Source organism: Salvelinus sp. IW2-2015, linkage group LG35, assembly GCF_002910315.2.
Source record: "Salvelinus sp. IW2-2015 linkage group LG35, ASM291031v2, whole genome shotgun sequence".
Taxonomy (NCBI): Eukaryota; Metazoa; Chordata; class Actinopteri; order Salmoniformes; family Salmonidae; genus Salvelinus; species Salvelinus sp. IW2-2015.
The window spans coordinates 6530298-6554842 of NC_036874.1; the positions used below are offsets into that span (position 1 = coordinate 6530298).

General features: G+C 43.7%; 2 protein-coding genes across 3 annotated transcripts; one reads left to right on the forward strand and one right to left on the reverse strand.

Annotated features, from left to right (window-relative positions):
* Positions 1-20: 20 nt before the first annotated feature.
* Positions 21-6155, forward strand: LOC111958887 (ELL-associated factor 1). Of its 2 annotated transcripts, none has more exons than XM_023980207.2 (6): positions 21-295; positions 1540-1634; positions 1787-1923; positions 2043-2221; positions 2338-2571; positions 2700-6155. In XM_023980207.2, exons 1-6 carry the CDS (start codon positions 193-195, stop codon positions 2747-2749), a joined length of 798 nt encoding a protein of 265 aa, XP_023835975.1. In that variant the 5' UTR covers positions 21-192; the 3' UTR covers positions 2750-6155. The 2 variants fall into 2 exon arrangements, with proteins under 2 accessions (XP_023835975.1, XP_023835974.1); XM_023980206.2 differs by having other exon boundaries at positions 25-295; positions 1540-1640.
* LOC111958998 (BMP-binding endothelial regulator protein) lies at positions 4328-24545 on the reverse strand. The gene is given in 16 exon segments (XM_070437411.1): positions 4328-7388; positions 7543-7673; positions 7943-8279; positions 8401-8636; positions 8638-8761; positions 8985-9034; positions 11354-11457; positions 11669-11803; positions 11921-12030; positions 12206-12305; positions 12961-13043; positions 13128-13218; positions 14789-14871; positions 16816-16915; positions 21966-22051; positions 23311-24545. Coding segments are annotated over 16 exon segments (2061 nt in total). The 5' UTR covers positions 23420-24545; the 3' UTR covers positions 4328-7206.

Genomic DNA, 24545 nt, shown 5'->3' on the forward strand with positions numbered 1-24545 from the left:
ATCCTATCGGTGACATTTCAGCACTGGAACAAACAGGAAAAGGAGTGGTCATGTGACGTAGGGATTGTTTTTCAAAATAGCTTAGCTAGCTGCAWAGCTAGCTGAAGTATCTTATATACTACGTTATTATCATTCAATTTTATAACGCAGCATAATTTAAATAAATGTGAATATTAAACTTCTAGCATAGTCATGAATGGGAGTACAAATCCGCTCTTGGACAAAGAAGAACATGTTTTGAAGCTCGGAGAGAGCTTTGAGAAGAGGCCAAAATCATCATTTCACACCATCAGATGTTAGTAGTCTATTTTTATTGATTAAATATAAATGTGTAAATATGTTACGTTTATTTTACTATACCCAACTTTAGTCACTCCTTTTGACAAGTTGGTAAGTTAGATAACGTTAGCTAACTATCTTCGTCAGCTAGCTAAYGTTATCTAACAATGTAGCTAGTTATTGTTAGTTAGCTAGCACAAAAAACTAACGGTAACGTTAATCCGGTACGATAGTACATTACCAGAARAAATATTGTAATCRGATTACAAATACTTTTGAAAACGTAGGTAGCGTACATTAGCTAGGTCATTACTTTTAAATTCAGAAAGRATGTTTGCAAAAAAATACATKAATACCTTTCTGTTTTCTCAATGAYATTCAATTCAGTACTGAAAAAAGGCGCAAATTAAAAACCTCTTAATGGAWTGGGCCCTTTTTCTTTTGACATACCCAAATCTAACTGCCTGTAGCTCAGGCCCTGAAGCAAGGATATGCATATTCTTTGTACCATTTGAAASGAAACACTTTGAAGTTTGTGGAAATGTGAATGTAAAGGAATGTAGGAGAATATAACACATTAGATCTGGTAAAAGATAATACAAAGAAAAACCCCCCAGGTTTTTTTTGTTTTTTTTGTACCATCATCTTTGAAATGCAAGAGAAAGGCCATAATGTATTATTCCAGCCCAGGTGCAATTTATATATTGGCCACGAGATGGCAGCAGTGTATGTGCAACGTTTTAGACTGATCCAATGAGCCATTGTATTTCTGTTAAAAAATGTTCAAGACTGCCCAAATGTGCCTAATTTGTTTATTAGTAACTTTTCATGTTCAAAATTGTGCACTCTCCTCAAACAATAGTATGGTATTATTTCACTGTAATAGCTACTGTAAATTGGACAGTGCAGTTAGATTAACAATAATTTTAGCTTTCTGCCAATATCAGATATGTCTATGTCCTGGAAAATGTTTTTGTTACTTACAACCTCATGCTAATTACATTAGCCTACGTTAGCTCAACCGTCCCACAGGGGACCCACCAATCCTGAAGAAGTTTTAAGGTTGTTCCAGATCACTATGATGACACACCAAATGCATTTGATGGGTCCTTTTTTACTTCTTCTAATGCCTCTTAAGGGGAAAGTAATCAGATTACGTTACTGAGTTTGCGTAATCCAAAAGTTAGGTTACTGATTACAATTTTGGACAGGTAAGTAGTATTTCTGACAATTGCCTTTCTCACTCTTTCACACTTGTAGATGATTTCAAACCAGCTTCAATTGACACAAGCTGCGAGGGAGAGTTGCAAGTCGGTAAAGGAGAGGAAGTCACCATCACATTACCTCACATTCCAGTAAGAGTGGGTGTTTTTTAGTCATTGTTACTCAACTGTGGTCTTTTGCCTGTGCTGTACAATGACAAAAGTTTTTTCTGATAACTCCACTTCAGAAAGATGAAAGCAAACTGTGTACTTGATCATGATACTTGTTATTGTGTTGTTCGTAGGGCTCTACACCACCCATGACAGTATTCAAAGGGAATAAGCGGCCATATCAGAAAGACTGTGTTCTTATCATCAATCATGACACTGGGGAGTACATGCTGGAGAAGTTGAGCAGCAGTATCCAGGTCAAGAAAACCAGGTGAGGGGTTAACCAAAACACTGTCTCAAAAATGCATAGTAACAATTAACCTTTAGGAGAAATGTGTTTTGCAGATCATTTGTGACAGTAGATGTGCAGCTGTTGACTTTGTTTTTCAGAGCGGAGGGCAGCAGTAAGATCCAGGCCAGGATTGAGCAACAGTCGGTGCGTGCCACTGCCACCCAGCCTCAAGCACAGTTCCGTGCCCCCACTAAGCCTGGTGCAGGGGCCAAGACCTCCCCCTCCCCTTCCAAGGACAACCCCTCCCCTGAGCCCCAGCTAGATGACATCAAGAGAGGTGAGCCTCTTCATGTGTTGCCACCACTTTTACTAAGTGAWCATTSTTGTTTCTCTATTGACTTTGTCTGTGTACTGACTCTGTTGCCTCTGTCGCCCCATCCTGGCCTGGCACAGAGCTGCGAGCGGAGGTGGATGTTATTGAACAAATGAGCAGCAGTAGCGGCAGCAGCTCATCTGACTCTGCCAGTGGCTCTGGTAGTGGRGACGACAGCTCCAGCAGTGATAGGGAGCATGACGCCCCTCAACCTGTCCAACTCCCTCTCCCCCACATCCAGCCCTCCCCCAACCCCATGGTCAATGGAGGAGCAGACAGGCAACAGGGCAGCAACCAGCTGATGAACACGCTCAGTGAGTACCAGGGATGGTAGGGCCAGTGTAGCACTCTACGTTGAGATTACTACTAATCATTTATCTCTTGATAGAAGTCTGTAGGTGGTGGTTGCAATGTAGTAATGTGTGTGTTGGTGTGTCCACAGGGAATGACCTCCAGTTGAGCGAGTCAGGCAGCGACAGTGATGATGACTGAACTGCCCCCAGTCTCTCTCCTGCCCTCTCTTTCTACCTCTCATTATTATAYCATCTTGCTCTCCTCTTTCTTCTCTTTGCCTGGTTCCGTTGTTTCGTTGCTGTGGTAACCGACCCAACTGTAAAGTCTGGTTTTATTGTATTTTTTAATGTCTCTGTGAAGCCGGCCAACCTGGAGATTTAATAGTGTATTTTTGATTAGCTGTATATTTTGTTTTGTTKAAAAAAAATCCTTTTACATATGAAAACATGCTAAAGAATATATATTAGAATGCATGTACATATTTTCTGTAGTTAGAGCTCCTAGTTGTATCAACTTGTATCACAAGTCTTTGTTGTTTTCTTGTTTCATCACAAGGGGAGGGGCTTATTTGGACYATATCACCCCCATCTTCCCTATTTATCTGGAAATCAAAAGAAAGCACTGAAAGCATTTCACCCATTCCATGTTTTTATCAGTATCATGACACTTTCAAAATCAGTCTTTCAAGAGGCCAGGATACAGCTCACATCGAACTAAGCTACAGATGATACAAAAGGACATACTCATATTTTTTATGTAAAATCAGTTTCTAAAGTTTCGGTTTCTGTTCTGGTGAACAGGTAAATATCAGTAACATGTAAATGAGCCTGGGTCAATCCTTTACATGTCAAAGCACTTTAGTTTAATTGTAATATCAACACTTTCAGCAGTTTCCACCGAAAATATTTTGCATTGCTTTTAACAGCACCTTTCTGACCTAACCTTTAAATGCAACTAACACCCAGTACTTAGAGTTCACCATACCCTTTATAGCTAATATTCTACTATTTCCACATCAATCATTTGACTTTCTGATTCTGCCTCACTCAATAGCTAGGTTTCCATCCAATTGGTGACAGATTTTCATGCTAATATTCTAAAATCCGCATTAAAACAATATGTGCACATTCCCACCAAAGATGTTTCCATCACATTGACTTGTTGCGTATAACAGTCTGTGCGTAATGACGTGGTGCACGTAAAAACAACTTTTGCGATTTAATTACCATTAAATACAAGTTAAATGGGTTTCCGTCGCATTTGCTGTTTTTTTTAAAGAATTAATGTTGCGTTATATTGCGAATCTCTGGTCTTTGCACGTGCGCTCTAGCCAACAGTTTGCAGGTAGGCTAGTCTACATGATGAGATTATTACGGATAAGAGCGTGATTATTTGTATTTGTCAAACGGCAGCCAAGGATCGATCATCATGTCACCAGAATAAGACCCTCGATATTTATTGGWAAGGAGCATCAAGYTCATCACCGTGCACTTTCACCACCCTGTGAAGTTTATCATCATTTATTTCATATAGCCTAATAAACTGCAAGCTTTCCTGAGTCGTAGTGGGAGGACCACACAATATCACATGACTCTAAATGTACTTCTATATGACAGTTATTACATCAATATTTGCACATAAATGCGTTTCCACCGCGATTTCTCGCATAATTCATTTTACAGACACAAAAAGATCCCACTTTGTCTAGCGTATTTCATTTGGAAAGTTTACCGACAAATGTGCTGTTTCCATCAAGCCTGTCGTGGCATTTAAAAAAAAAATCCGACATGTACTTTACTCGCATAAAAAGGTTGGATGGAAACCTGGTTACTGGCCCAACCATATATCACTSTCCAAAGTTCCCAACCATATATCACTGGGCTAGTTTCAGACCAGTGTAGACATTTTTAGAAGTACCAAAGAAGCAAAACAAGTACTTTTTAGAATACAGACACTGAACATCTATTTTTACTTAGATATAAGTCTATTTTCATGAGACTGAGTTACTCATAAAATGTAACAGCTGCTATACATTGACMACTTGTTTTTTCATTAGTTCCATAGATTCAGCAGATTTGGATTGATAGCAGTCGCATTGGATCACATCGTTTAATTTAGCAACTGTTGTGACAGTGACCAATAGCGCGCTAGAATCTGCGCAGATTATTATAGCAATTGTGAAGATCACCACAAACCKGCAGTGTTTGCATGCTATTTTGGAACATGCACGCTTTCTATTATTACAGAAGACATTTATAGTTACTGTAGGCTAACCTCAAAATTTGGCCATGGATGTGTGTTACTCATTTTAAGGTTGAATAAATACCTTTACATTAGTTTGTAAAATAGCCTTAACTTTATGCTATTTACTGTATTCCAAAAKAACCAAATATCAACATTTTAAAGGAGATGTGTCTAATGCTTGGATGGTTTCATCTGAGCCACTGGCTTAATCCTATTCTTTAACTTTTATTTTTGGTTCAGTTGGAGACGTGAATCCAACATATAATTTGTCTCAAGTTAATAGGCTATTTACTGTATTGCAAAAGTGATATTGAATTGTGTTTGGTTGTCAACACAACCAAATATCAACATTTGAAGGAGATGTGTCATTTTTGCCACTGACTTAGTCTGGCTTTAATTCCAGTTTGTCTACATGAATTTATGTCAACCAAGAATCAAAATGAAAGAATATGACTAAATCAAAGTTTAAGTGCATTTAAAGTTAGATGTGATTTAGTCCTATTCTTTAACTTAGATTTTTGGTTGAGATGGAGACATGAATTCAACATATCAATTATTCATTTGTAGACAAACTGGAATTAAAGCCAGACTAAGTCAGTGGCACAGATGAAACTATCCAATCAGAAGATACTCTCCTTCAAATGTTGATGTTTGGTGACAAATATCAAAGCTTAGCAGGAATGGGCTTGGTTAAAACCCTGGATGGGAGACCAAATGAATAGCTGTATATAGATCAACTCTCCAACAGAAGGTGCTGCTGAGCCTATTGTTTTTTTCTTCTGATAGTGGATATGTCGTTGAAGATCTGACGTTGTTTCAAAGGTACAAATTCAACATATTTTACACAAAAGTGGTTACAACGATGACATAATCCTGTGGTTGAAATTTCACCCYCAAAACAATAGTTTTTTCAAATCCAATATATTTTCCACATAGATTCCATGTTACAATACATTGACAAATTTACGTTGAAACAACGTTGATTCAACCAGTTTGTGCCCAGTGGGATGTGTGTTCATAAGGTGCTTAAATGGTATTTAACTGGTGCTGTTGTGTGTCTGGGACATGGGTATACAGCGATGGGTATACAAATGTAATATAATGTTTTGTTTTCACAGCCGTTTGGATCCATGAACTTGAATGGCTAATGCTATTTCCAATTTGTGTCTCTCTGGCATCCAGTGTTATTTCTGACCCATACTGTCCCAGTACAACCTCTCTTGCCACATTTATCAAAGTGGTTGACTTCTTGCTTCTATCTCTAGTTTTATGTGCTTTGAGGTTTATTAACGTGTGCACATGTATTTAAATTGGAATTAACTTTTTATCAGTCAACCAAAATAAAGAAAGAAAACAGTCAGCGATGAGTTTCATGGAAATTATATATTGCTGGTCTTAAATAATAACTTACAAGGTCAAGTGAAATGTACGTCTTGAGGAACACCTTCAGTTTGAGAATCAACACACAGCAACCTGTACACTGAGCATTTAAAAATACAGTACGTTTCTTCCCTGCGATGRTGCAACAACCGAGTCACATATGGGCATTTCTCTTCACACAAGACACAATTACACAAACGCATAAATAGCTTTTTTCCCTTTAMATCATTTATAACAAAATTAAATTTTTGATTCTGGCTCTTGCTACAACATATCAATTGATCACTATATAAATTAACAATATCAACAACAAACAAATAACAATAATAATAATACAAAAAGCTATCTCTTTTTATACAAATCTTGTTAGTTTACAGTATAAAATAATCTTATGCAAGTGAGACCTGGGGGTTGTTCAATATGTTCATCGTAGAGTTTATCCCTTATGCTGGCAGGGTGAACATGCTTGTTCAAGATGCATTGGTTGGTTTCCTGATTTTGAATGTCTGTGTGCTGCAACAGAGTGAAACACTGAGGCCATATTGGCTCAACACAGAGCCAGCCCCACCCTTTTCCTGAAGGTCCATGACAGTCTGGATGAATGTCCCTTGAGTGTCCAGTAACTAAAGAAGCGTAGCCACAAAGGCTTTCCCAAAGGTTCTCTTCCTCTTTTAACTACAAGGGTGATGTTTCCCTCCAGGTTCCTATCCCATTTGAATGACAACATGGGCGCCATCCTGTGGAAACACAAGGTAATGCTGGACGAGTAAGAGCAGCCRACAGTGGAGTTCCAAACCCCAGTTTGTGATGGCCGGTATCTATCTCCCTCAGAGTGGATGAGGCCTCTACCTGACCCACCTGTCTTCTGAGAATCCCTTCAGTCCATCGTTGCCTGTCTGCAAATCCATTAATCACCCCACACTCACCCCCATGTCCCCCCAACTCCTCACTCCCCCAGGTATGGACCCTGAGTGCTAGGCAGTGTTGGTTGTTTGGCCCTCTCTCAGCCCCCTTCCCCTGGGGCACTAGGGTCACCGGCCAGGGCAGGCTATGGGCTTGATGCAGCGGCCCTGGAACAGCACCAGGTTGGCTGGGCAGTGGCAGCCGGCCACGCAGGGCTTGTGGCAGGGCCCGATCTCATTCCAGTTGTCACAGGTCTTGGTGCAGCCCGGGCCACAGGTGTCGTACACCGCTCCGTGTTTACACTGGGTCGCTGAGAAGATGGGAGTTGGTTAGACAKAACTGCAGATCGCCTAACATGAATGGATTTCAGAGATACGTCGATCAATTCTGTTGAGCAAATTGAATGTGGGGGGAGTCCCCTGTTCCATGACGTTTAGTGATAGGCTGTGTGTGCTGTCACTCACCCATGCAGGCAGCCTCTGGCTTCCAGTAGACGGGGGCTCCCTCCCTCTCACAGGCCCGACTGTAGGCGATGAAGGACTCACAGTAACAGTTCTTATGCACCGGACACTCACACATGTCTGTTACACAGGACCTTGAGAGACAGAGGGAGAAAGAGAGAGAGATAAGACAAATAAATKTGGAAATAAATTGAATGAACTGGATTAAATGTATCTCCATACTAAGAGGGTTCCATATTCAACACAACATTGGACATTTTATGCACATTGGAGACAATCAAATATCACGTTTGCTATATGAACAAAATGTCACAAGAGCATTGGAAATGTTGCAGATTCTARGACAAATCTCATTACAAATTAAGCTCCCCAACATTSCTGAGACACTCCAAGAACCACTGACCTAAAGAAGGAGGCAAAGTCCACCACCCGGTGACACTTCTGGAACTCCCAGGACTTGAGCTTCTGACACTCCCTGTGAGCGCGGAACCTGACCTTTACACTGCCGGGACAGAGGTACGAGGTGGGCCTCCTGACGGGCTGGGCACAAACCTCGTTCCCCTCCATGCGCCACGACTCTGCAAACTCATCCACCACGAACTTGAAGAGGCCGTCSCTGCCCATGGTGTCATCCCGCTTGTGTCCATTGTAGTTCCCACAGAGGCCGCAGAGACGACCGCGCAGGTGAGGAGCAGCCACCACCTCCACGAAGCTGTCCCCGTCCCACGTGATCTCCAGACCTGAGGGAGGGGAAGGAGGGAGAAAGAAAGAGACAAGAGAGTTATGCTTCAAAAAGGAGCTAAAATGCACTTTAGCAGTGTCCTTTAGGTTCCAATGAAGTTAACATGAAGCCTGTCTAACCTGCAATGGTGGTGAGTTTGAGCAGGTATCCATCCAGGTCAATGTGGACCCCAGGGCCATGGTAGGGCAGGGCGATGCGTGTGCCGTTCCTCCTCACCGTYAGGTGCTGGTGCAGGCTGAGACTCAGCCCTCCTATCCTCAGCTCCACTGACTGGGTCCAGGAGTAGGAGCGGGTTCGCCTCGCATCGTTCCTCACCACACCGTTGAAGCCAGAGTCAGAGCCGGCGCTGTTTCCAACCCGCCAGAGGGGCGCCACCACAGTCTCGAGTTAGAACATACTGGCAGGTTCCTTGGAAGTTAAATGTTGCGCCCGTCGAAGGGTTGTAGTGGGGTCGCCGAATACATGTGCACACGCCTGGCTCTGGAAGAAGTGATTGGAGGGAGAGAGAGAGGCGAGTGTGTTTAATTATGGGCATCAATTTGATCCAAACTTGTTTTCTTGTATTTTGATGAGAAATCTGTGCTTAATACAACATGACTAAATGTCTATTTGAGAGAAGACCAAGAAAGAAACAACCGCCACAAAACTGAAATATGCAACCCACAAAGGTGTGTGAGGACCCTAGCAGAGGAGAGTAACTTACTCACTTTCAATGCAACCGGGCAGCAGCCTGTCCTGTTCAGGATCTTATTTAGAAGAGACAGACAGACCGTTACACAGACATAGAGAGAGATCAGCAGCAGCCAGTCAGAGTGCAAGAGACAGACAGTCAACTGGACAGTTGGACACATTACACATTAATACCCACACACATAGACACAGACAGATACAACCAGTCAAACATGGACAGCCAGACAGTGAGACATTGATACAGACAATTGATACTCTCTGCCTGGTGTATGTGTGTGTTTCTAAGAGAGATGTGGGGGGTACGTTTCAAACCTCCATCAGAGTGCACATTTGAGAACTCTATCCCTACCTTTGCCCCAGGCTGTCTCATCCCTTACACCCCCCCCCCCCCCACACACACACACACATCCCTGGTCCCACCTGACCCCCATCACAGTGCACAAAGGGCTCTCCCTCTTTAAGCTCTTTGAGAGATGGAGAGATTGGCTTTCAGATAAAATATAGGGAAGCTCTTCTTTACTGTCACTCAAACTCACCAGACAAAGACCTGACTGGAGTGTCTCCTATGGACGGAGGGCAGACACATGGGTGACCGCACTGTGACCGCGTGACAGGTGAACGCTACATGACCACCAGGAAGGTATGATGAGTGATGTTGTGATACTGTATGACAGGTGACCGCTATGTGACCAGATCTATATTGCAATTGACCGCTAGGTGACCGTGTCTCAGTGGCTGTTATGTGACTATTACGACAGATGACCATGACTCAGTGACCAAGACACAAACACAGATGGCCGTTAGGGGATATACTACATGACTGTATAACAGGTGAACAGTGCTGTGTGACCACTAGGATCCATGACTAGGCAGCCATATTGACTGTAATTGTACTGTCTGACTAATGACCGTATGACAGTTCCATTATACTACTATGTGACCATTATCTGCTCCATAACCATACGGGCGTGGTGTATATGTGAATGTGGGGTGCTAGCTTAAAAAAGAATGACAACGAGTCTTTAATGTCGACTATATGAACGTATGAAAGAACAGATGACCACTACATTACCGTGCAACAAGCAACCGCTATGTGACCATAACAGGTCAAGGCTAGGTAACCATTGTAACCGTGTGAATGCTGGTCACTGACAGTATGAATAAGTACTGATCATTTGGTCGCTGGAATGCAAAGAATCTACTACATCACCCCAAGACAGGTGACCGCCGTGGAACTGGGACTGTTACTCAGCCCAAAAAACTTAACAGCTGAAGTATGGTTACTGTGGAAGTTACCAGGTGTGGCCTTGGCCCACTCACACTGTTCTGGCCCAGCTGAATCGTTTTTGACTCCTCCTTACCGCTCCACCCTAAATCAGCTTCCAGCCTGCTGCTACTGTGACACAACACGTCACGCATGTGGGTTGAACATTACATTTACATTTAAGTCATTTAGCAGAAGCTCTTATCCAGAGCGACTTACAAATTGTGCATTCACCTTATGATATCCAGTGGAACAACCACTTTACAAAGTGCAGTCTAACTCTTTTAGGGGGGGGGGGGTTAGAAGGATTACTTTATCCTATCCTAGGTATTCCTTAAAGAGGTGGGGTTTCAGGTGTTCTCCGGAAGGTGGTGATTGACTCCGCTGAACTCTGGCGTCGTGAGGGCAGTTTGTTCCAAATTGGGTGTGGCAGAGCAGCGAACAGTTTTGACTGGGCTGAGCGGGAACTGTACTTCCTCAGAGGTAGGGAGGCGAGCAGGCCAGAGGTGGATGAACGCAGTGCCCTTGTTTGGGTGTAGGGCCTGAACATGTGGCGGTTAGTCACAGACAGTAACTCTGGATGGTAGAAAGCCTCTGTCTGTCTCAGCGGGAGGGGGACCAGATAGAAGGGGACGTGGTGAAGTGTGAAGTGTCTCATGTTGATGATTCAGGGAGAACAGAGGGACCCCAGGGCTATGTCCTATAGATATAGGCAGTGTTCATAACATAAGTGCATGTAAGTTGCGTATGGTGAAACAGCCACACTGTCCGCCACAGCGCATTTGTTCTCGTTTATATTTAGTTGATGAAACGGAGGAGAGGAGCAATCAGCATCGTGGTAAAAATTATTTTCAGGACATACTCTGCTGTTCTATCACGGGTCCAATGAAGAGAAAAACTGGGTTTGAAGTAACTTCTTTGTTGAAGTAATATCGCAAACGGACGTGGCAGTTTCACCGCTAAGGATTCCAGCTTTAAGGTGATAGGTAAAGTGAGTGAGCATGATTCTTTTTTTAAAGTCTATTCTAATCGATGTTGTCATTCACATCAATTAATTGAAAAATTCCTGGAATGAAAAGGTGCAATACAAAGATTGGGCCTTGAGCCTGTCACTCACCGAGGGGCAGCTGGTGATTGGCACACACTGCTTTGGCTGGCACTCGATGGCCCCCTTGACACAGGCACACAGGGTGCAGTTCACAGACGACCACATGTCTCCCTCCTAGAGCAGAGGAAGAAGCAGAGAGGGACCCAATCAACCACAACATCAATCAACTTATCAACGGCTGTATAAATATGCATATAAATGTCAGAATGAGGACAACTGCGGTGGATAAGTATCAGTGTTGAATGTTGAGGCAATGGTAAGGTTCYATTTTCCCAGTTGATATCGAGGATGCAGCATTAGGACTTGTTGTCCCAGACAGTCTCACCCGGTAGATCTTGTTCCTAACCCGGCAGTACTTCACTTCCGCTACCTTCACAAAGGACAGACACGCCTCACAGCACTGGTCACCATGGCAACTGCCCGGCCGAGAGCAGCGCTTCCTACACACCACAGTGGAATTCTGGGAAGGTGGAGGGATACGAGGGAAGGAGAAGGGGTCAGTTATTGATGGTAACTTGGTGATATGGCACATAAATTGAATAGAGTTCTGGGGCCTGGTTCCCTGGTTAGTTCTTACCTTGCAGGTACAGGTGGTGCAGTTGTCGTGCTTGAAAGAGGTGCCGTCCTCATAGACCTCACTGTGGAACAGACAACTCCCCATCGACAGGTCAAACACTTTCCTCTGACCTGACGGAGAGAGAGAGTGAAAGAAAACAAGAGATCAGCTTGATGATAATTATTCTGACTGTTAAGATGTTTTAATAATGTGTGATGTTTTAATAATAATTCATGAAATATGAATATGTTCTCCAGACTTCTATCAGAGAGTCCTATGAGGTATTTGATGAGAGTGGAGTGTTACCGAGGCATTTGGGACAGCACTGTCCGGGCTGAGTGTGGCTCAGGTGGGCGGGGCATGAGAGGACAGGACACACATCCCTGACGCATAGGGTCCGCCCTCCCTGAAAGAACACAGCATATCAAATCAAATTGTTATTTCTCACATGCGCCGAATCCAACTGGTGTAGACCTTACCTTGAAATGCTTACTTACAAGCCCTTAACCAACAATGCAGTTTTAAGAAAATAGAGTTCAGAAAATATTTACTAAATAAACTAAAGTTAAACAAAATACCACAATAAAATAAGAATAAGGAAGCTATATACATAGACGTTAAAACAATGCTGTATTCATCTGCTCTTATGCATTACTCAACTTATCTCCACTTAATGACCGTTTCCCTTACACAATATAATTTGTACCTTTGTCTGCACCTGTGAAACCCGGATTACTACCTTCAACAGCTCACAAACACAACTACTCTAGATGCYAGATGGTTGTCACAGTTCCCCCTGGCCTTGTAGCAGTGTGCCCTCATTAACGGCTGGTACAAGATACAGTGTACACTAGTCCCACTGAGGCGTTAATGTGTTTACACCTCACAATGTGTTTACTCACTCACCTCCCCTGTTTGTTTACTAAGGGGAGGAGGAGGGGGGGGGGGCATGACCACTGTGAGTCCCCTGAGAGCCAAGACAAACTAATTTGGACCACAGAGGGGCCAGCCACTGTACTGTGGGGACTGGAGACATGCATGTCTATACAGTGTATACTCACAGTGCAGGTGCATTTAATACAGGGTTTTCCCTCAGGGTGAAACTCTTCCCTCTCTTTGTACAGACGGCCCTCCAAGATACAGCCTGGAACAGAAGAGACACACAGGTTAGCTTTATTATCGATGTATTCCTTTTTTCACACACACGCACACACACACAATCACTCACTCGGGCACGTTGGACAGCACTTCTTGGGGTGAATCTTGGGGTTCCTGCAGTGGACGACACATTGTGCTTCCGCTTCAGTTACGACACCTTCCTGTCAAAACCAGGAAGCAATTAAAACAGTGGTTTATTTATTATTGTTCGAGCAAATTTCCTACAACRTATTCCCAGCAGCATACATGTCCAGTCCTAGGCTACGTACATCAGTGAATATTCTGCTGCATACCTCTCATTCCTGTATTAGACAAATTCGTCTCTCGGTTGCTTAGCGGTTTGAATCCCGTTTCAGTTATGTAAGGCATGTACTACGTAAGCAGGATATTAGATAGGGACATACCATTCTGCATCTCACACATGCATCTATTYTACACACTGGAACACCTCTGATCACTCACTGGAAATGTACCTGAAAAAATATCCTGAATCAACAAGATATTCAATGAGAACCACCAACTGAAGCTCAGAAACACACACGCACACACCTCCCTTGTTGGGCAGATCTCAGTAGTCTGCCATGTGTTTAGTTCAATAGAAGTGACATGTATTATACATACCCTAGGATTGTTAGAAGTAGGAGTGTTAGAACTAGGGACCTCAACACATTGTTTGTGTGTGAGGTCTGGATACTGGTTAGACCACCCCTCCCTTTCCCTCTGCGTGGGTATCTTGGGGATGGAGTAAATGAGTGGTGTGTGGAGCTCAGCTTTTTTCGCACTCCACCCTTCAACACGCAGACTAACACATAGCTTAGTTTGMCTGGACCTCCCCAATGCTGGAGCTGACACTCCCTCACACAGCTGTGTCCACTGCCATTTTATTTTGTTTTATTTTTTACATTTAACCTTTATTTAACTAGGCAAGTCAGTTAAGAACAAATTCTTAATATATATTTACAATGACAGCCATTGACTTACAGTGTTCAGATCTGTGCATGTGTTTTGTGTTTTAAGTGGTATTGTGGGACCCTGTGAGTGTGTGGTGTGTATACAGTAAGTGAGGTTGGGTGTACATGTGGTTTKAGTGTGTTTTGAGGAGACGTGTGGGGTTAGTCTTGTGAGGTAGACACTGGGTTGGGAAGGCTTGGAACCAGATGGGTGGACTGTACTGCCAAGTTCACCTGGCTCCTCTCCCAAAGATATTGAGACATATATCATCCTCCTTTATCTTTCTATCCCTCTCCTTCACTCGCTCTCTCTCTCTCTCAGCCCCCCCAACTTCATCTGCCTTTCTTTCTCTTTATGTCTCTTCTTCCTCCAACCCCTTGGCTATCTGTCCACTGTCTCTTTTTCTCTCCCTCACCTCTCGTTCCCTCTCCAACTCTTGTGTCTCTGTCTGCGTCATTCAGCCTCCCACTCTAAATGTATGTCTATCTTTCCCTAGATCCTCATTTATCTTTCTCCCTTTCTTCATTAATCTCTCTCTCCCTTTCCACCCGTCTCTCTTTCACTCACTCCCCCTCTGTCTGTTTGCCTCTTTTCCACTCACTCCCCTCTATCATTCCCTCTCTCTTTCCCTCTTCCTGTCTGCCTCTCTCTTAGTTCTCCCTCTTTCCTTCTCTCCGTCATTTACTTTACATTCCCTCTACTTACTTTTCTCATCATCATCTCTCTCTCTCTGTCTTTTACCCTCCCTTTCTCTCTTTCATTTCTCTGTGTGACACTCACCTGACAGCGGCGAGAGATGCAGGGCTTGAGGGAGCTGGTCCAGGAGACAGAACTATTATAGGACTCTCCATCCAGCTGACAACCTAGAGAGTGAAAGGGGAAGGATAGAGAGAGMGAGGGAGAGTGAGAGAGAGAGAGAGAAAGTTAGCACTCCAAACTTGGATGTGAATGTTTACTAGTTCGTGGAAACTAAAAGTCTACAGGGAGCACTAAATGGACCACATGTGTGAACATAGAGCTGTTTGCCTCTCCAGACCATAAGTGTTGAGACAGATTTAACACAGGGTTATAAATCCACTGTATGCGATGCCTGGAGGGAGTCTGTCTGCCACCACCGTCAGAGCCAGCTGGCTATAGTGCCCCCTATGGCYTGGGAAGACCTTTCTTTGATTGTCATGATTTGGCATAGTGATGGTGAGGTTTAGTAGTCTCGACACTGTCAGATATGTGCAATCCAGACACTTGAGACAGACAGACAGGCATGCACACACTCTGACAACCCCAATCCATTATATAGATGTATCAAGATACCAGAACATGTTGTTGTGAGCTGTCCAGGTCTATTCYAAGGGCATGATAAAAACACCATGTGAAATGGGCCTGGGCCTGAGATCCACTATGAGCAATCACAACGCTCCAGATACACCACCCACAGTCAATAAGGGACTAAATGAATACGCTCTTCAATTTCAACAGATATAGGGTTGTCTGGTATTGGAAACACAGCAAAACCATTCCTATGATAAAACCATTGCATTAAGTATTTGAACAGTGGGAGGTTTTCGTGCTGACACGAGCAAGTTCCTGTTCTAAATGTAGACATGGTCATGAATAAAACCCAAAGTCAACCACAATGGAGGAACAATAGGCACTAATACCGTTCACCATGACAACATGGGGCTTTCCATGGTCGACTTAAGCGAGCTCCACCTCTTTTCATTTGAATTAACTCTAGTCTCGTATAATCTTGACCGCAAACAAAGGACCGCGCCCCYGATCATGAGGTGGTCAATCCTGTGGACCGTGTCCAAGGTGACCCCAACACTACGCGACTCCTGTGTGTTCCGACCGGGAGGTGAATGAGTGCAGTCCTAGTCTGGGAGGTTGAGAGGTGCAGCGGCTCGTAAACTAGGTTTATTTCTGTGCCCCATAAACCCAACGCTGAACCCCAACGCCAACGGGTCCCAACCCGTCCCAGAGAGGAGAAGTCCACCACTGCAGCTGTGTGTGTGTGTGTGTGTGTGTGTGTGTGTGTGTGTGTGTGTGTGTGTGTGTGTGTGTGTGTGTGTGTGTGTGTGTGTGTGTGTGTGTGTGTGTGTGTGTGTGTGTGTGTGTGTGTGTGTGTGTGTGTGTGTGTGTGTGTGTGTGAGAGAGATGCTGGCAAACATTGTGAGAAAGAATAGGTCTGAAGACTTAAATACGATCCGCTGTATGCCTGTCACATGTTTGTGGGTTATGTGAGTAGAAGCCTGGAAAATAATAGCTATATGTGTTTGTGTATGTAGCAATTTACCCTAAAGCAGAATGGCAAACATTGTGAGAAAGAATAGGTCTGAAGACTTAAATACGATCCGCTGTATGCCTGTCACATGTTTGTGGGTTATGTGAGTAGAAGCCTGGAAAATAATAGCTATATGTGTTTGTGTATGTAGCAATTTACCCTCAAGCAGAATCTTCAATTGGTCTGATACAGTACACATACACACGCATAGTAACTATTGTGCTGTGGGAAGAAAAACTATTCCTCATTCCTCCACAAGGAGGCAGTAGTGGTTAAATAAGTAGGTTGACCAGTGCAGCTGGACACAGTCTTCTACAGTGGGACACAAGCGGTCACGTCACCCTCACTCCTACAGGTAGCATCAATGACCGTCTAAAGAGATCCAGATATAGACCTAACTCACTCCACTAGACAAAGTTCCAAGTATATTGGTCTCGCTGAGACTACAGAACAGTACATGCATCCCCTAAYCTTCGACCTCATGTTTTCATGGTGATGAGAGTAGTAGAGTGTGTGTGCTGCTCACCTTTGCATCTCTCACAGCAGGCTCCTGTCTGTTTGACCACCAGAGCACAGTCCTCAGACACCAGGGGACACTTCTCCTGTTTACAGTCTGCCTTCCCCTTCTGATGGAGAGGGGGAGGGTGGGAGGGGGAGGGAGGGAAGGTAGAGAGATAGAGATCGAAAGAGAGAGGGGGGAGGAAAGAGAGAAAGAAAGAGACGGAGGGATGGAGGGAGAGAAAGAGAAGATGCTTTTTGATTGCCATCAGTGTATTCACATTATAAAGTCTCCTACACATTCTTTGTCGACACACTCCCTTTTTACAGGCTAAAATGAACTCTGGTTACATGTACTTTATGCAGATGTTCTCTTTCTCTCTTCTCAATTTATATACAACCCCACTTTATATACTCGCTTACCCATTATCACTTTGCCACTAGCTTTATACACTCCCTTTATATAGTCCCCATTTACTCAGTGCAACCAAACTGGACTGTATAATGAGTCAACTTCAAAGCCTGACCGTGGACCATATAACTAAAATAAAACTGGGCGGTTTTATTTACAGAGAGCCTTCACTGGTTCCCTAACCACGCTGGTTTGGGTGATGCCATCAGTGAAGGCGAGAGAAGGCCGGCGAGAGGCGAAGGCACATGGAATCCATACATAGTCTCTGTAAAGCGCTCCCCAAACCACTGACCTAAATCGTAGAGATTTTCAGAGCACTTTCAACAGCCAGTTTGAGACAAATATGTCTGAGAGTGAGATATATGATGCCAGATAGATAAAGGGATGGATTGAAAGTGAGAGAAAAAGAGATAGAGGGAATGAGAGAAGGGCAGACAGATACCATCAGACATGATGACTGGAAAGTCTGACAGGTGGAGAGAGAGAGAGAGAGACAGAGACAGAGAGACAGAGAGGTGGACAGAGAGAGGATGACAGAGTGAGAGAGAGAAATAGAAAGAGTGGTGATAAGTTATGCGTCTAGTCTTTTGACAGCCACAGTTATCTCCATTAGTGTCATTGAGGTCCCGTATTTATCCTTTGTTTTCTCTCCACACCTGTGCTTTCCTAGTTGGGCTTTGGAGCCATTCCACTCGGCAGCCATTAACACTAAGTGGTGTGGAGAGGTTTGACCTCTCTCAGCAAAGGTCAGGGGTCACATCAGGTCACCACGCCTCATAAACACTCAACATACCGTGCACTTTCTGAGGCTTCTTACTGGTCTACTGGTGGTATGTCGTGGCTTCTAATAGGCCAACGGGTGGTCTGGGGATTGTTATTGGACTACTGCTAGTCTCTGGTGTAATAACTAGAGAAATATTTGACCTGAAGGGTAATAACATGTTGATAGGTTAATGTGACCATCTAAAAAGATATATGTAGAGTATGTAAGATGTATTGATCCCTGACATGATGGTCATGTGCTGTGGAAAGATGACCACTAGATGGCGACAGCACAGTCAGTTTCACCATCTCCATTTGCCAACTTCAGAGAATCAAAATGTGTTCAGTCAAACCATGGTCTATGTATAATCCCTCCCTCCCTCCCTCCCTCCCAATCTTTTCCACTATCACTCTCTCTCCTCCATCTATCTCTCAGCCTGACCTCAGAGGGCATGCCAAAACAANGGTTTGACCTCTCTCAGCAAAGGTCAGGGGTCAAATCAGGTCACCACGCCTCATAAACACTCAACATACCGTGCACTTTCTGAAGCTTCTTACTGGTCTACTGGTGGTATGTCATGGCTTCTAATAGGCCAACGGGTGGTCTGGGGATTGTTATTGGACTACTGCTAGTCTCTTGTAATAACTAGAGAAATATTTGACCTGAGGGGTAATAACATGTTGATAGGTTAATGTGACCATCTAAAAAKATATATGTAGAGTATGTAAGATGCATTGATCCCTGACATGATGGTCATGTGCTGTGGAAAGATTATCACTAGATGGCGACAGCACAGTCAGTTTCACTGTCTCCATTTGCCAACTTCAGATAATCAAAATGTGTTCAGTCAAACCATGGTCTWCGGATAATTTCTCTCTCCCTCCCTCCTAATCTCTCTCCCAATCTTTTCCACTATCACTCTCTCTCTCATTCTGACCTCAGAGGGCATGTCAAAACAAGCTGACAGGCTCGCCAGCCGCCGTGTCGTCGGTCTTTCATGGAAGGATGGAGAGATCACTAAAAGGCTCTTCAGAGAAGCACTCAAATCAAAGGCCTATTTAAACCTGGATTCCTTGCCCTCGTGACCCTTCACCTCCCTCCAAAACAAACAGGTCGCAACCCCACAGGAGCAGCAGTTGTGGCTTAAAACTGGATGAAAAAAGATAAGGGCAACAATATATACATTTCACTGAGAAGTCACAAGCCTATCCAAGAAGTAGGCCTATTCCTGCACCAGTAGTAGAAAGTGAATGGTGCTGAATGAACTGAATGTAACTTTTGGCTCCGATAGGTAGACTAGCTCCATGACTTTTCTTTGAATTCAGATGGTTGTTGTCCTATCCTTCTTTATGTCCTGGCAGGTAGCCTAGCAGTTAGWATATCTGATCCGTTAAGGTGAAAATCTGTCGATGCGCCCTTGAGCAAGGCACTTAACCCTATTTAATCCAGGGGAGCACTTAACCCTATTTAATCCAGGGGAGCCGTACTACAGTAGAGGCTGCTGAGGGGAGGACAGAAACCATGTGTTTGATGAATTTGTATACCATTCCACTGATTCAGCTCCAGCCATTAACACGAGCCCATCCTCCCCAATTAAGGTACCACCAACCTCCTGTGCCGTACTACTATGGCTGTCCCTGTAAAACAACAGATTTCACTGCACCTATCTTGTGTGTGACAATAAAACATATATACAGTACCAGTTAAAAGTTTGGACACACCTACTCATTCCAGGGTTTTTCATTATTTTTACTATTTTCTACATTGTAGAATAATAGTGAAGACATCAAGACTATGAAATAACACATATGGAATCATGTAGTAACCAAAAAAAGTGTTAAACAAATCAAAATATATTTTAGATTCTTCAAAGTAGATACCCTTTGCTTTGATGACACCTTTGCACACGGTTGGCATTCTCTCAACCAGCTTCATGAGGTAGTCACCTGGAATGCATTTCAATTAACAGGTGTGTCCAAACTTTTGACTGGTACTGTATTATTGTTATTTAACCTTTATTTAATAAGGAAAGTCAATTAAGAACAAATTCTTATTTTAAAATGACAGCCTACCCCGGGCCAAACGCTCTCCTAACCCGGACGACGCTGGGCCAATTGTGCGCCGCACTACGGGACTCCCGATCACGGACGGTTGTGATACAGCCTGGATATTTTTTTTGTCTCTACCCCTCTATTAGAAGTATCCTGGAAGGTCCAATTGCAAAGCTGCTCTGGCGATTCTCTAACACCATCTTTGCTCTATAGACCACTGGGAGAACTGAAGGGGATGGAGAAAGAGAGCGGAAAATAAAGGAGGATTGTGTCTTCTAGACTACACTCTTAGAAAAAAAGGGTTCCAAAATGGTTCTTCAGCTGTCCCCATAGGAGAACCCTTTTTGGTTCCCGATAAAAMCCCTTTTGGGTTCCATGTAGAATCCTCTGTAGAAAGGGTTCTGCATGGAACACAAAAGRGTTCTACCTGCAACCAAAAAGGGTTCTACCTGCAACCAAAAAGGGTTATTCAAAGGTTCTCCTATGGGGACAGCTGAAGAACCCATTAAGGTTCTAGATAGCACCTTTTTTCTAAGAGTGTAGAGATATCAACACTGACAACGCCAGTGGCAGAGGTAAAGACTGTAAAGGTACACGGTGAGTATTGATCTCCATGTTTGTGGAGCGGTTGGAACAGGAAAGGACCTTTGGCTTCCCAAATGTTTGCAGATCACTGGTCAGCCCACTGAGCTCATCAATCACTGCTACTGAGAAAGAGGAGGAAAAAAGCGAGGGAGAGTAGTAGATAACAGGTTAACGAGAGCTGCCTCCTGGCTGTCTGTATATAATGTTTAGCGAGCGGGAGGCAGATTCCTGCGTCTTGTGAGATGGCTGGCGAAAAGAATGGCTTCTCTGTGTGCCTCAGTTTCCGCCAGTGAAGGGCCATTAACAAGTACTCCGCCGCAACTGGGAGCCTGTGAGTGACACTAGAGCCCTGACAGCTCACCCCCCACCCTTTAAAATCCGTTAACCCCCCTAAAAGACAGCATGGCGACACAAGTGTCTTTCAGGCTGGCCTCCCTCCCCTGCGAGGCACTCTGGGGCCAGTGACATGATGGACGAGCCAAGATGAAAGGCTAGCCGTGGCCCTCTGATGACTGATAGCATTCAGCAGGGCTCCTAGTGATGGAAGCCTGATAAGGAGGTGGTTAGCARAGGGAGACATAGCAAAGAGACTATCAGAGCCACTAGAAACAGCCGAGGCAGCACGGCCACAGTAGCGKGCACAGTGCACACATAAATATATAACCTTGCACGCACACACACACTGTTTCTCTGTTTCACATAGGGCAAATACCCTGCAAGTCAAACATAACATTTGTAGAAACTTCCTCACCACATGACACTTAAAGAGGGACTAAAAAGACAGGCGAGGGAGAGCATTATTGAATCTGGCTGCTGGTGACAGAAAAGCCTCTTACTTGCATTCTCAACCCCTAAAACAATGACCTTCAAAGCAAGGAGAGACAGAGGTCAAAGAGCAAATGTTCCAGRAAAGACGCCTCCTTTCACATGTGTAACGTTAGCCTCGATTTAACAGGCATTCGGGGCAAAGTCAGCATAAAGACAAGGGCGTCTTTAAACAAACAATGCCATTTTGTTTAAAAGCCAGTGTGGGCTTAGAGGGGAAATAATTACATAGCTAGACTACTGCTCTTATTGAAACATTATTCATCATTCTTTGTGATTAATAGAAAAAACAGTACAGGCCTATTTGCCCACTTAGGCCTACAACTCGGCTATAGACTATACAKAATTAGGCCACAATATGAATATTAATAAAGCTATTCAGTCAAGCGCAGAGGCAAGAATTACGCACAACAATTGAGTTTTGTTCCTCCTCCGTGGAACCTATGTGCCAACAACAAATAGGGATGCTCAATGTCAACTAACAATTACCTGCCCTAACACCATTTGAAAGTTATTTAGCAAGAATTGGGATTTGTTCTCACCAGACAGACGCAGGTGATGCACGGGTTGTCCGTTATGTTGGGTATGTGGAGCACCTCTCCTTCGTTCTCGCAGCTGGCTTCTGTACCTGAGAAGGGCGCGAGGAGAGAGGCAATAAATTCGCGCCTTTTCATCTTCATTGACGTGATAAAACAGCGAAACAAGACGCCCCAGAGAAGATATGTCATGGACAGGCTCGCCRTATTCGAATTGTGCTTTTTCTTTAGGCCTACCGGGAATTGCACCGGCTATGCCATAACGGTGAGGTATATTTTGTAGACGTTAAAATAAGTAGTTCATATTTCTAATTTATTTTTATTATATAGGCTATAGCCTATAACTTTTTCTAAATGACGAAATATTAGATCAGCTTACCTCAGAATATTTTTGTCAGAGTGACTTAATTTAGATGAGACATAACATTTTTAGTTGAGCAGGGTAGTGGCAGCCAGGGAAAGTGTTGGGGGGAMAATTTGGTGACAAAGTGGTTTCTGTGAGAATTGGAGCAGGGCAATTACCCCGACAGTAGCGTACCCTACCCTACAACCTTCGCGTGTAATTAAACCAGCACAGTTTTAAGTGATTGTGGGGAAACCCAACACTTTAGCCTCAATCCAATGAGGCTTTTCTTCTTTTATAAAGCAGAGATGAATAGCCCTATAAATGTTGTTTACTCTAAATCCACCTCTTGCAGCCGAGCACAGTGACAGGGCGCATTTGTCTTTCTACAACCAGACAACTTTCCTCTTCCACGAAAACGGTGCGTTCAACCCGGGTCCTGCAGGGAAAACAATAGACAAATGATATACCGCATATTTTGAATACCAGGTAGCGACACGCCATGGGAATTTGATGGTAGCCTACTCAGGGTTTTTTTCAGGGTTTTTCTTTCCCCTGAAATAAATGATCATGTTTGCACGATGATAAGGCGCCAGGTGACTTGGATACTGACCTCGACAGCACGACCCAACGCGAGTTTCCAAAACAACAGTAGATGGGCAAATTATACTGGTAATCCAATGCTCCTGTCATAAGGTTTCAAACGAGCCCGGGGGTACCAGTTACTCGACAGAACATGTTTTTTTCACTCAACTTTTAACGTCAATCCAATGACATTGTGACATTTGTTGTTGATTTAACGTTGATTTCACGTTAGTTTTGATTTACATTTGGTTGAATTGTCAACTAACGTTAGACATTGAGCTAACGTCTGTGCCGAGTGGGAAGTAACGGGAAAAGTGAATAGCCTACCTCTAGGTCTATAGGATASCTTTTGGGCTTTTTCCTTGTTTTTGTCAATTGCTTGACATGTTTTGAAACTAAATAGGCAAAGTCAATKTATCTTACCTGTAATTAAAGGCGAGGAGGACTGTGGCATTTGGAACAGTAAAAACACGAATAAAAAGCTGCAGGTGAACGAAAGTTCCAAGGCGCTCGAGCAGCAATATAACATCATCCTAAAATTGTTCCAGTAAAAAAAGAAGGAAAACGTAAAAAAGAAAATGGTATGCTAGAATATACATATATATATATATTTAAATCCCCATGAGTTGGTGTGCGAATGAAAACCCTAGAATATATGGGACTCCAGCATAATTGCCCTCATTCAGGCTACTATAGCGTTCTTCAGTTGGTTTTGTTCCAGCCCATAACCTTCAGTTTGTCAAAATGCTAAACGACATCCCGTGTCCTCCGGCATCCGACAATCGACATGACACATGAAAATTACAATGACAATGCCGTGCGGACAGCCAGGCGACAGTCCTCATGTCGCGTCAAGGAGCGCTCTTGTGTTCCCAAAACAAGTGCAGGGGTTAGAAAATGTTTCCAAAAAAGTGAGAAAAAAAAGTTCATAAGAGATTAAAATAAAACAGATGCGTATAATAAAAAGACAAATAAAACTATTGGGAAATAAATTCCCCAAATAGCCTAAAGATATACTCGTAATTAAATGTCTTCAAAAATCCTCATATTTGGCAATATCAAAAATATACAGATGTTGTCAAGTGCTAAAAGAAACCGGTTGCGTTTAGAATTGTAGGTCCGTTTTGCGCCGAGATGCTGTCCAACTGTCTCAGGTTTAGTAGCGGGCTTTAGGTTAGGCTACACGAGCCGGCACTGGTCTCACTCGCRAGAAGCGAACCACCTCCAGCCCAAARTTATAGTAAACTGCTCCTACTGAGGCGCACGGCGATGCCAGCGTAATAGAAACCCTACTACTCCAGTTAAACATACCCGCAGGGTGCAGGAACCTCCTCCAAACAAAACGAGAACGGCCCCTCAATATTTCAATTGTTGCGGGGGGTTTAATAATCCGAGTGATTTGAAGTACAATCTTGCCCGCTGCTCCCGGCTGGCTGCAGCTCTGGTAATGAAACACTCCGTACAATACCGCGCTGTGAGAGAACCACCTACTGCAATCAGATCTCGAGGCTGGATCTCGTTTCACTACAAACAAGCCTGGATACACAACATGCGATTCACCTGTCTTTACTGTTAATCTCTGCTGCGCTCTCTCAACATGGTCACGCTGCAAAACAGGGTGAAACGCAGAATGGAACAACGAAAATTCCCTAATTCAG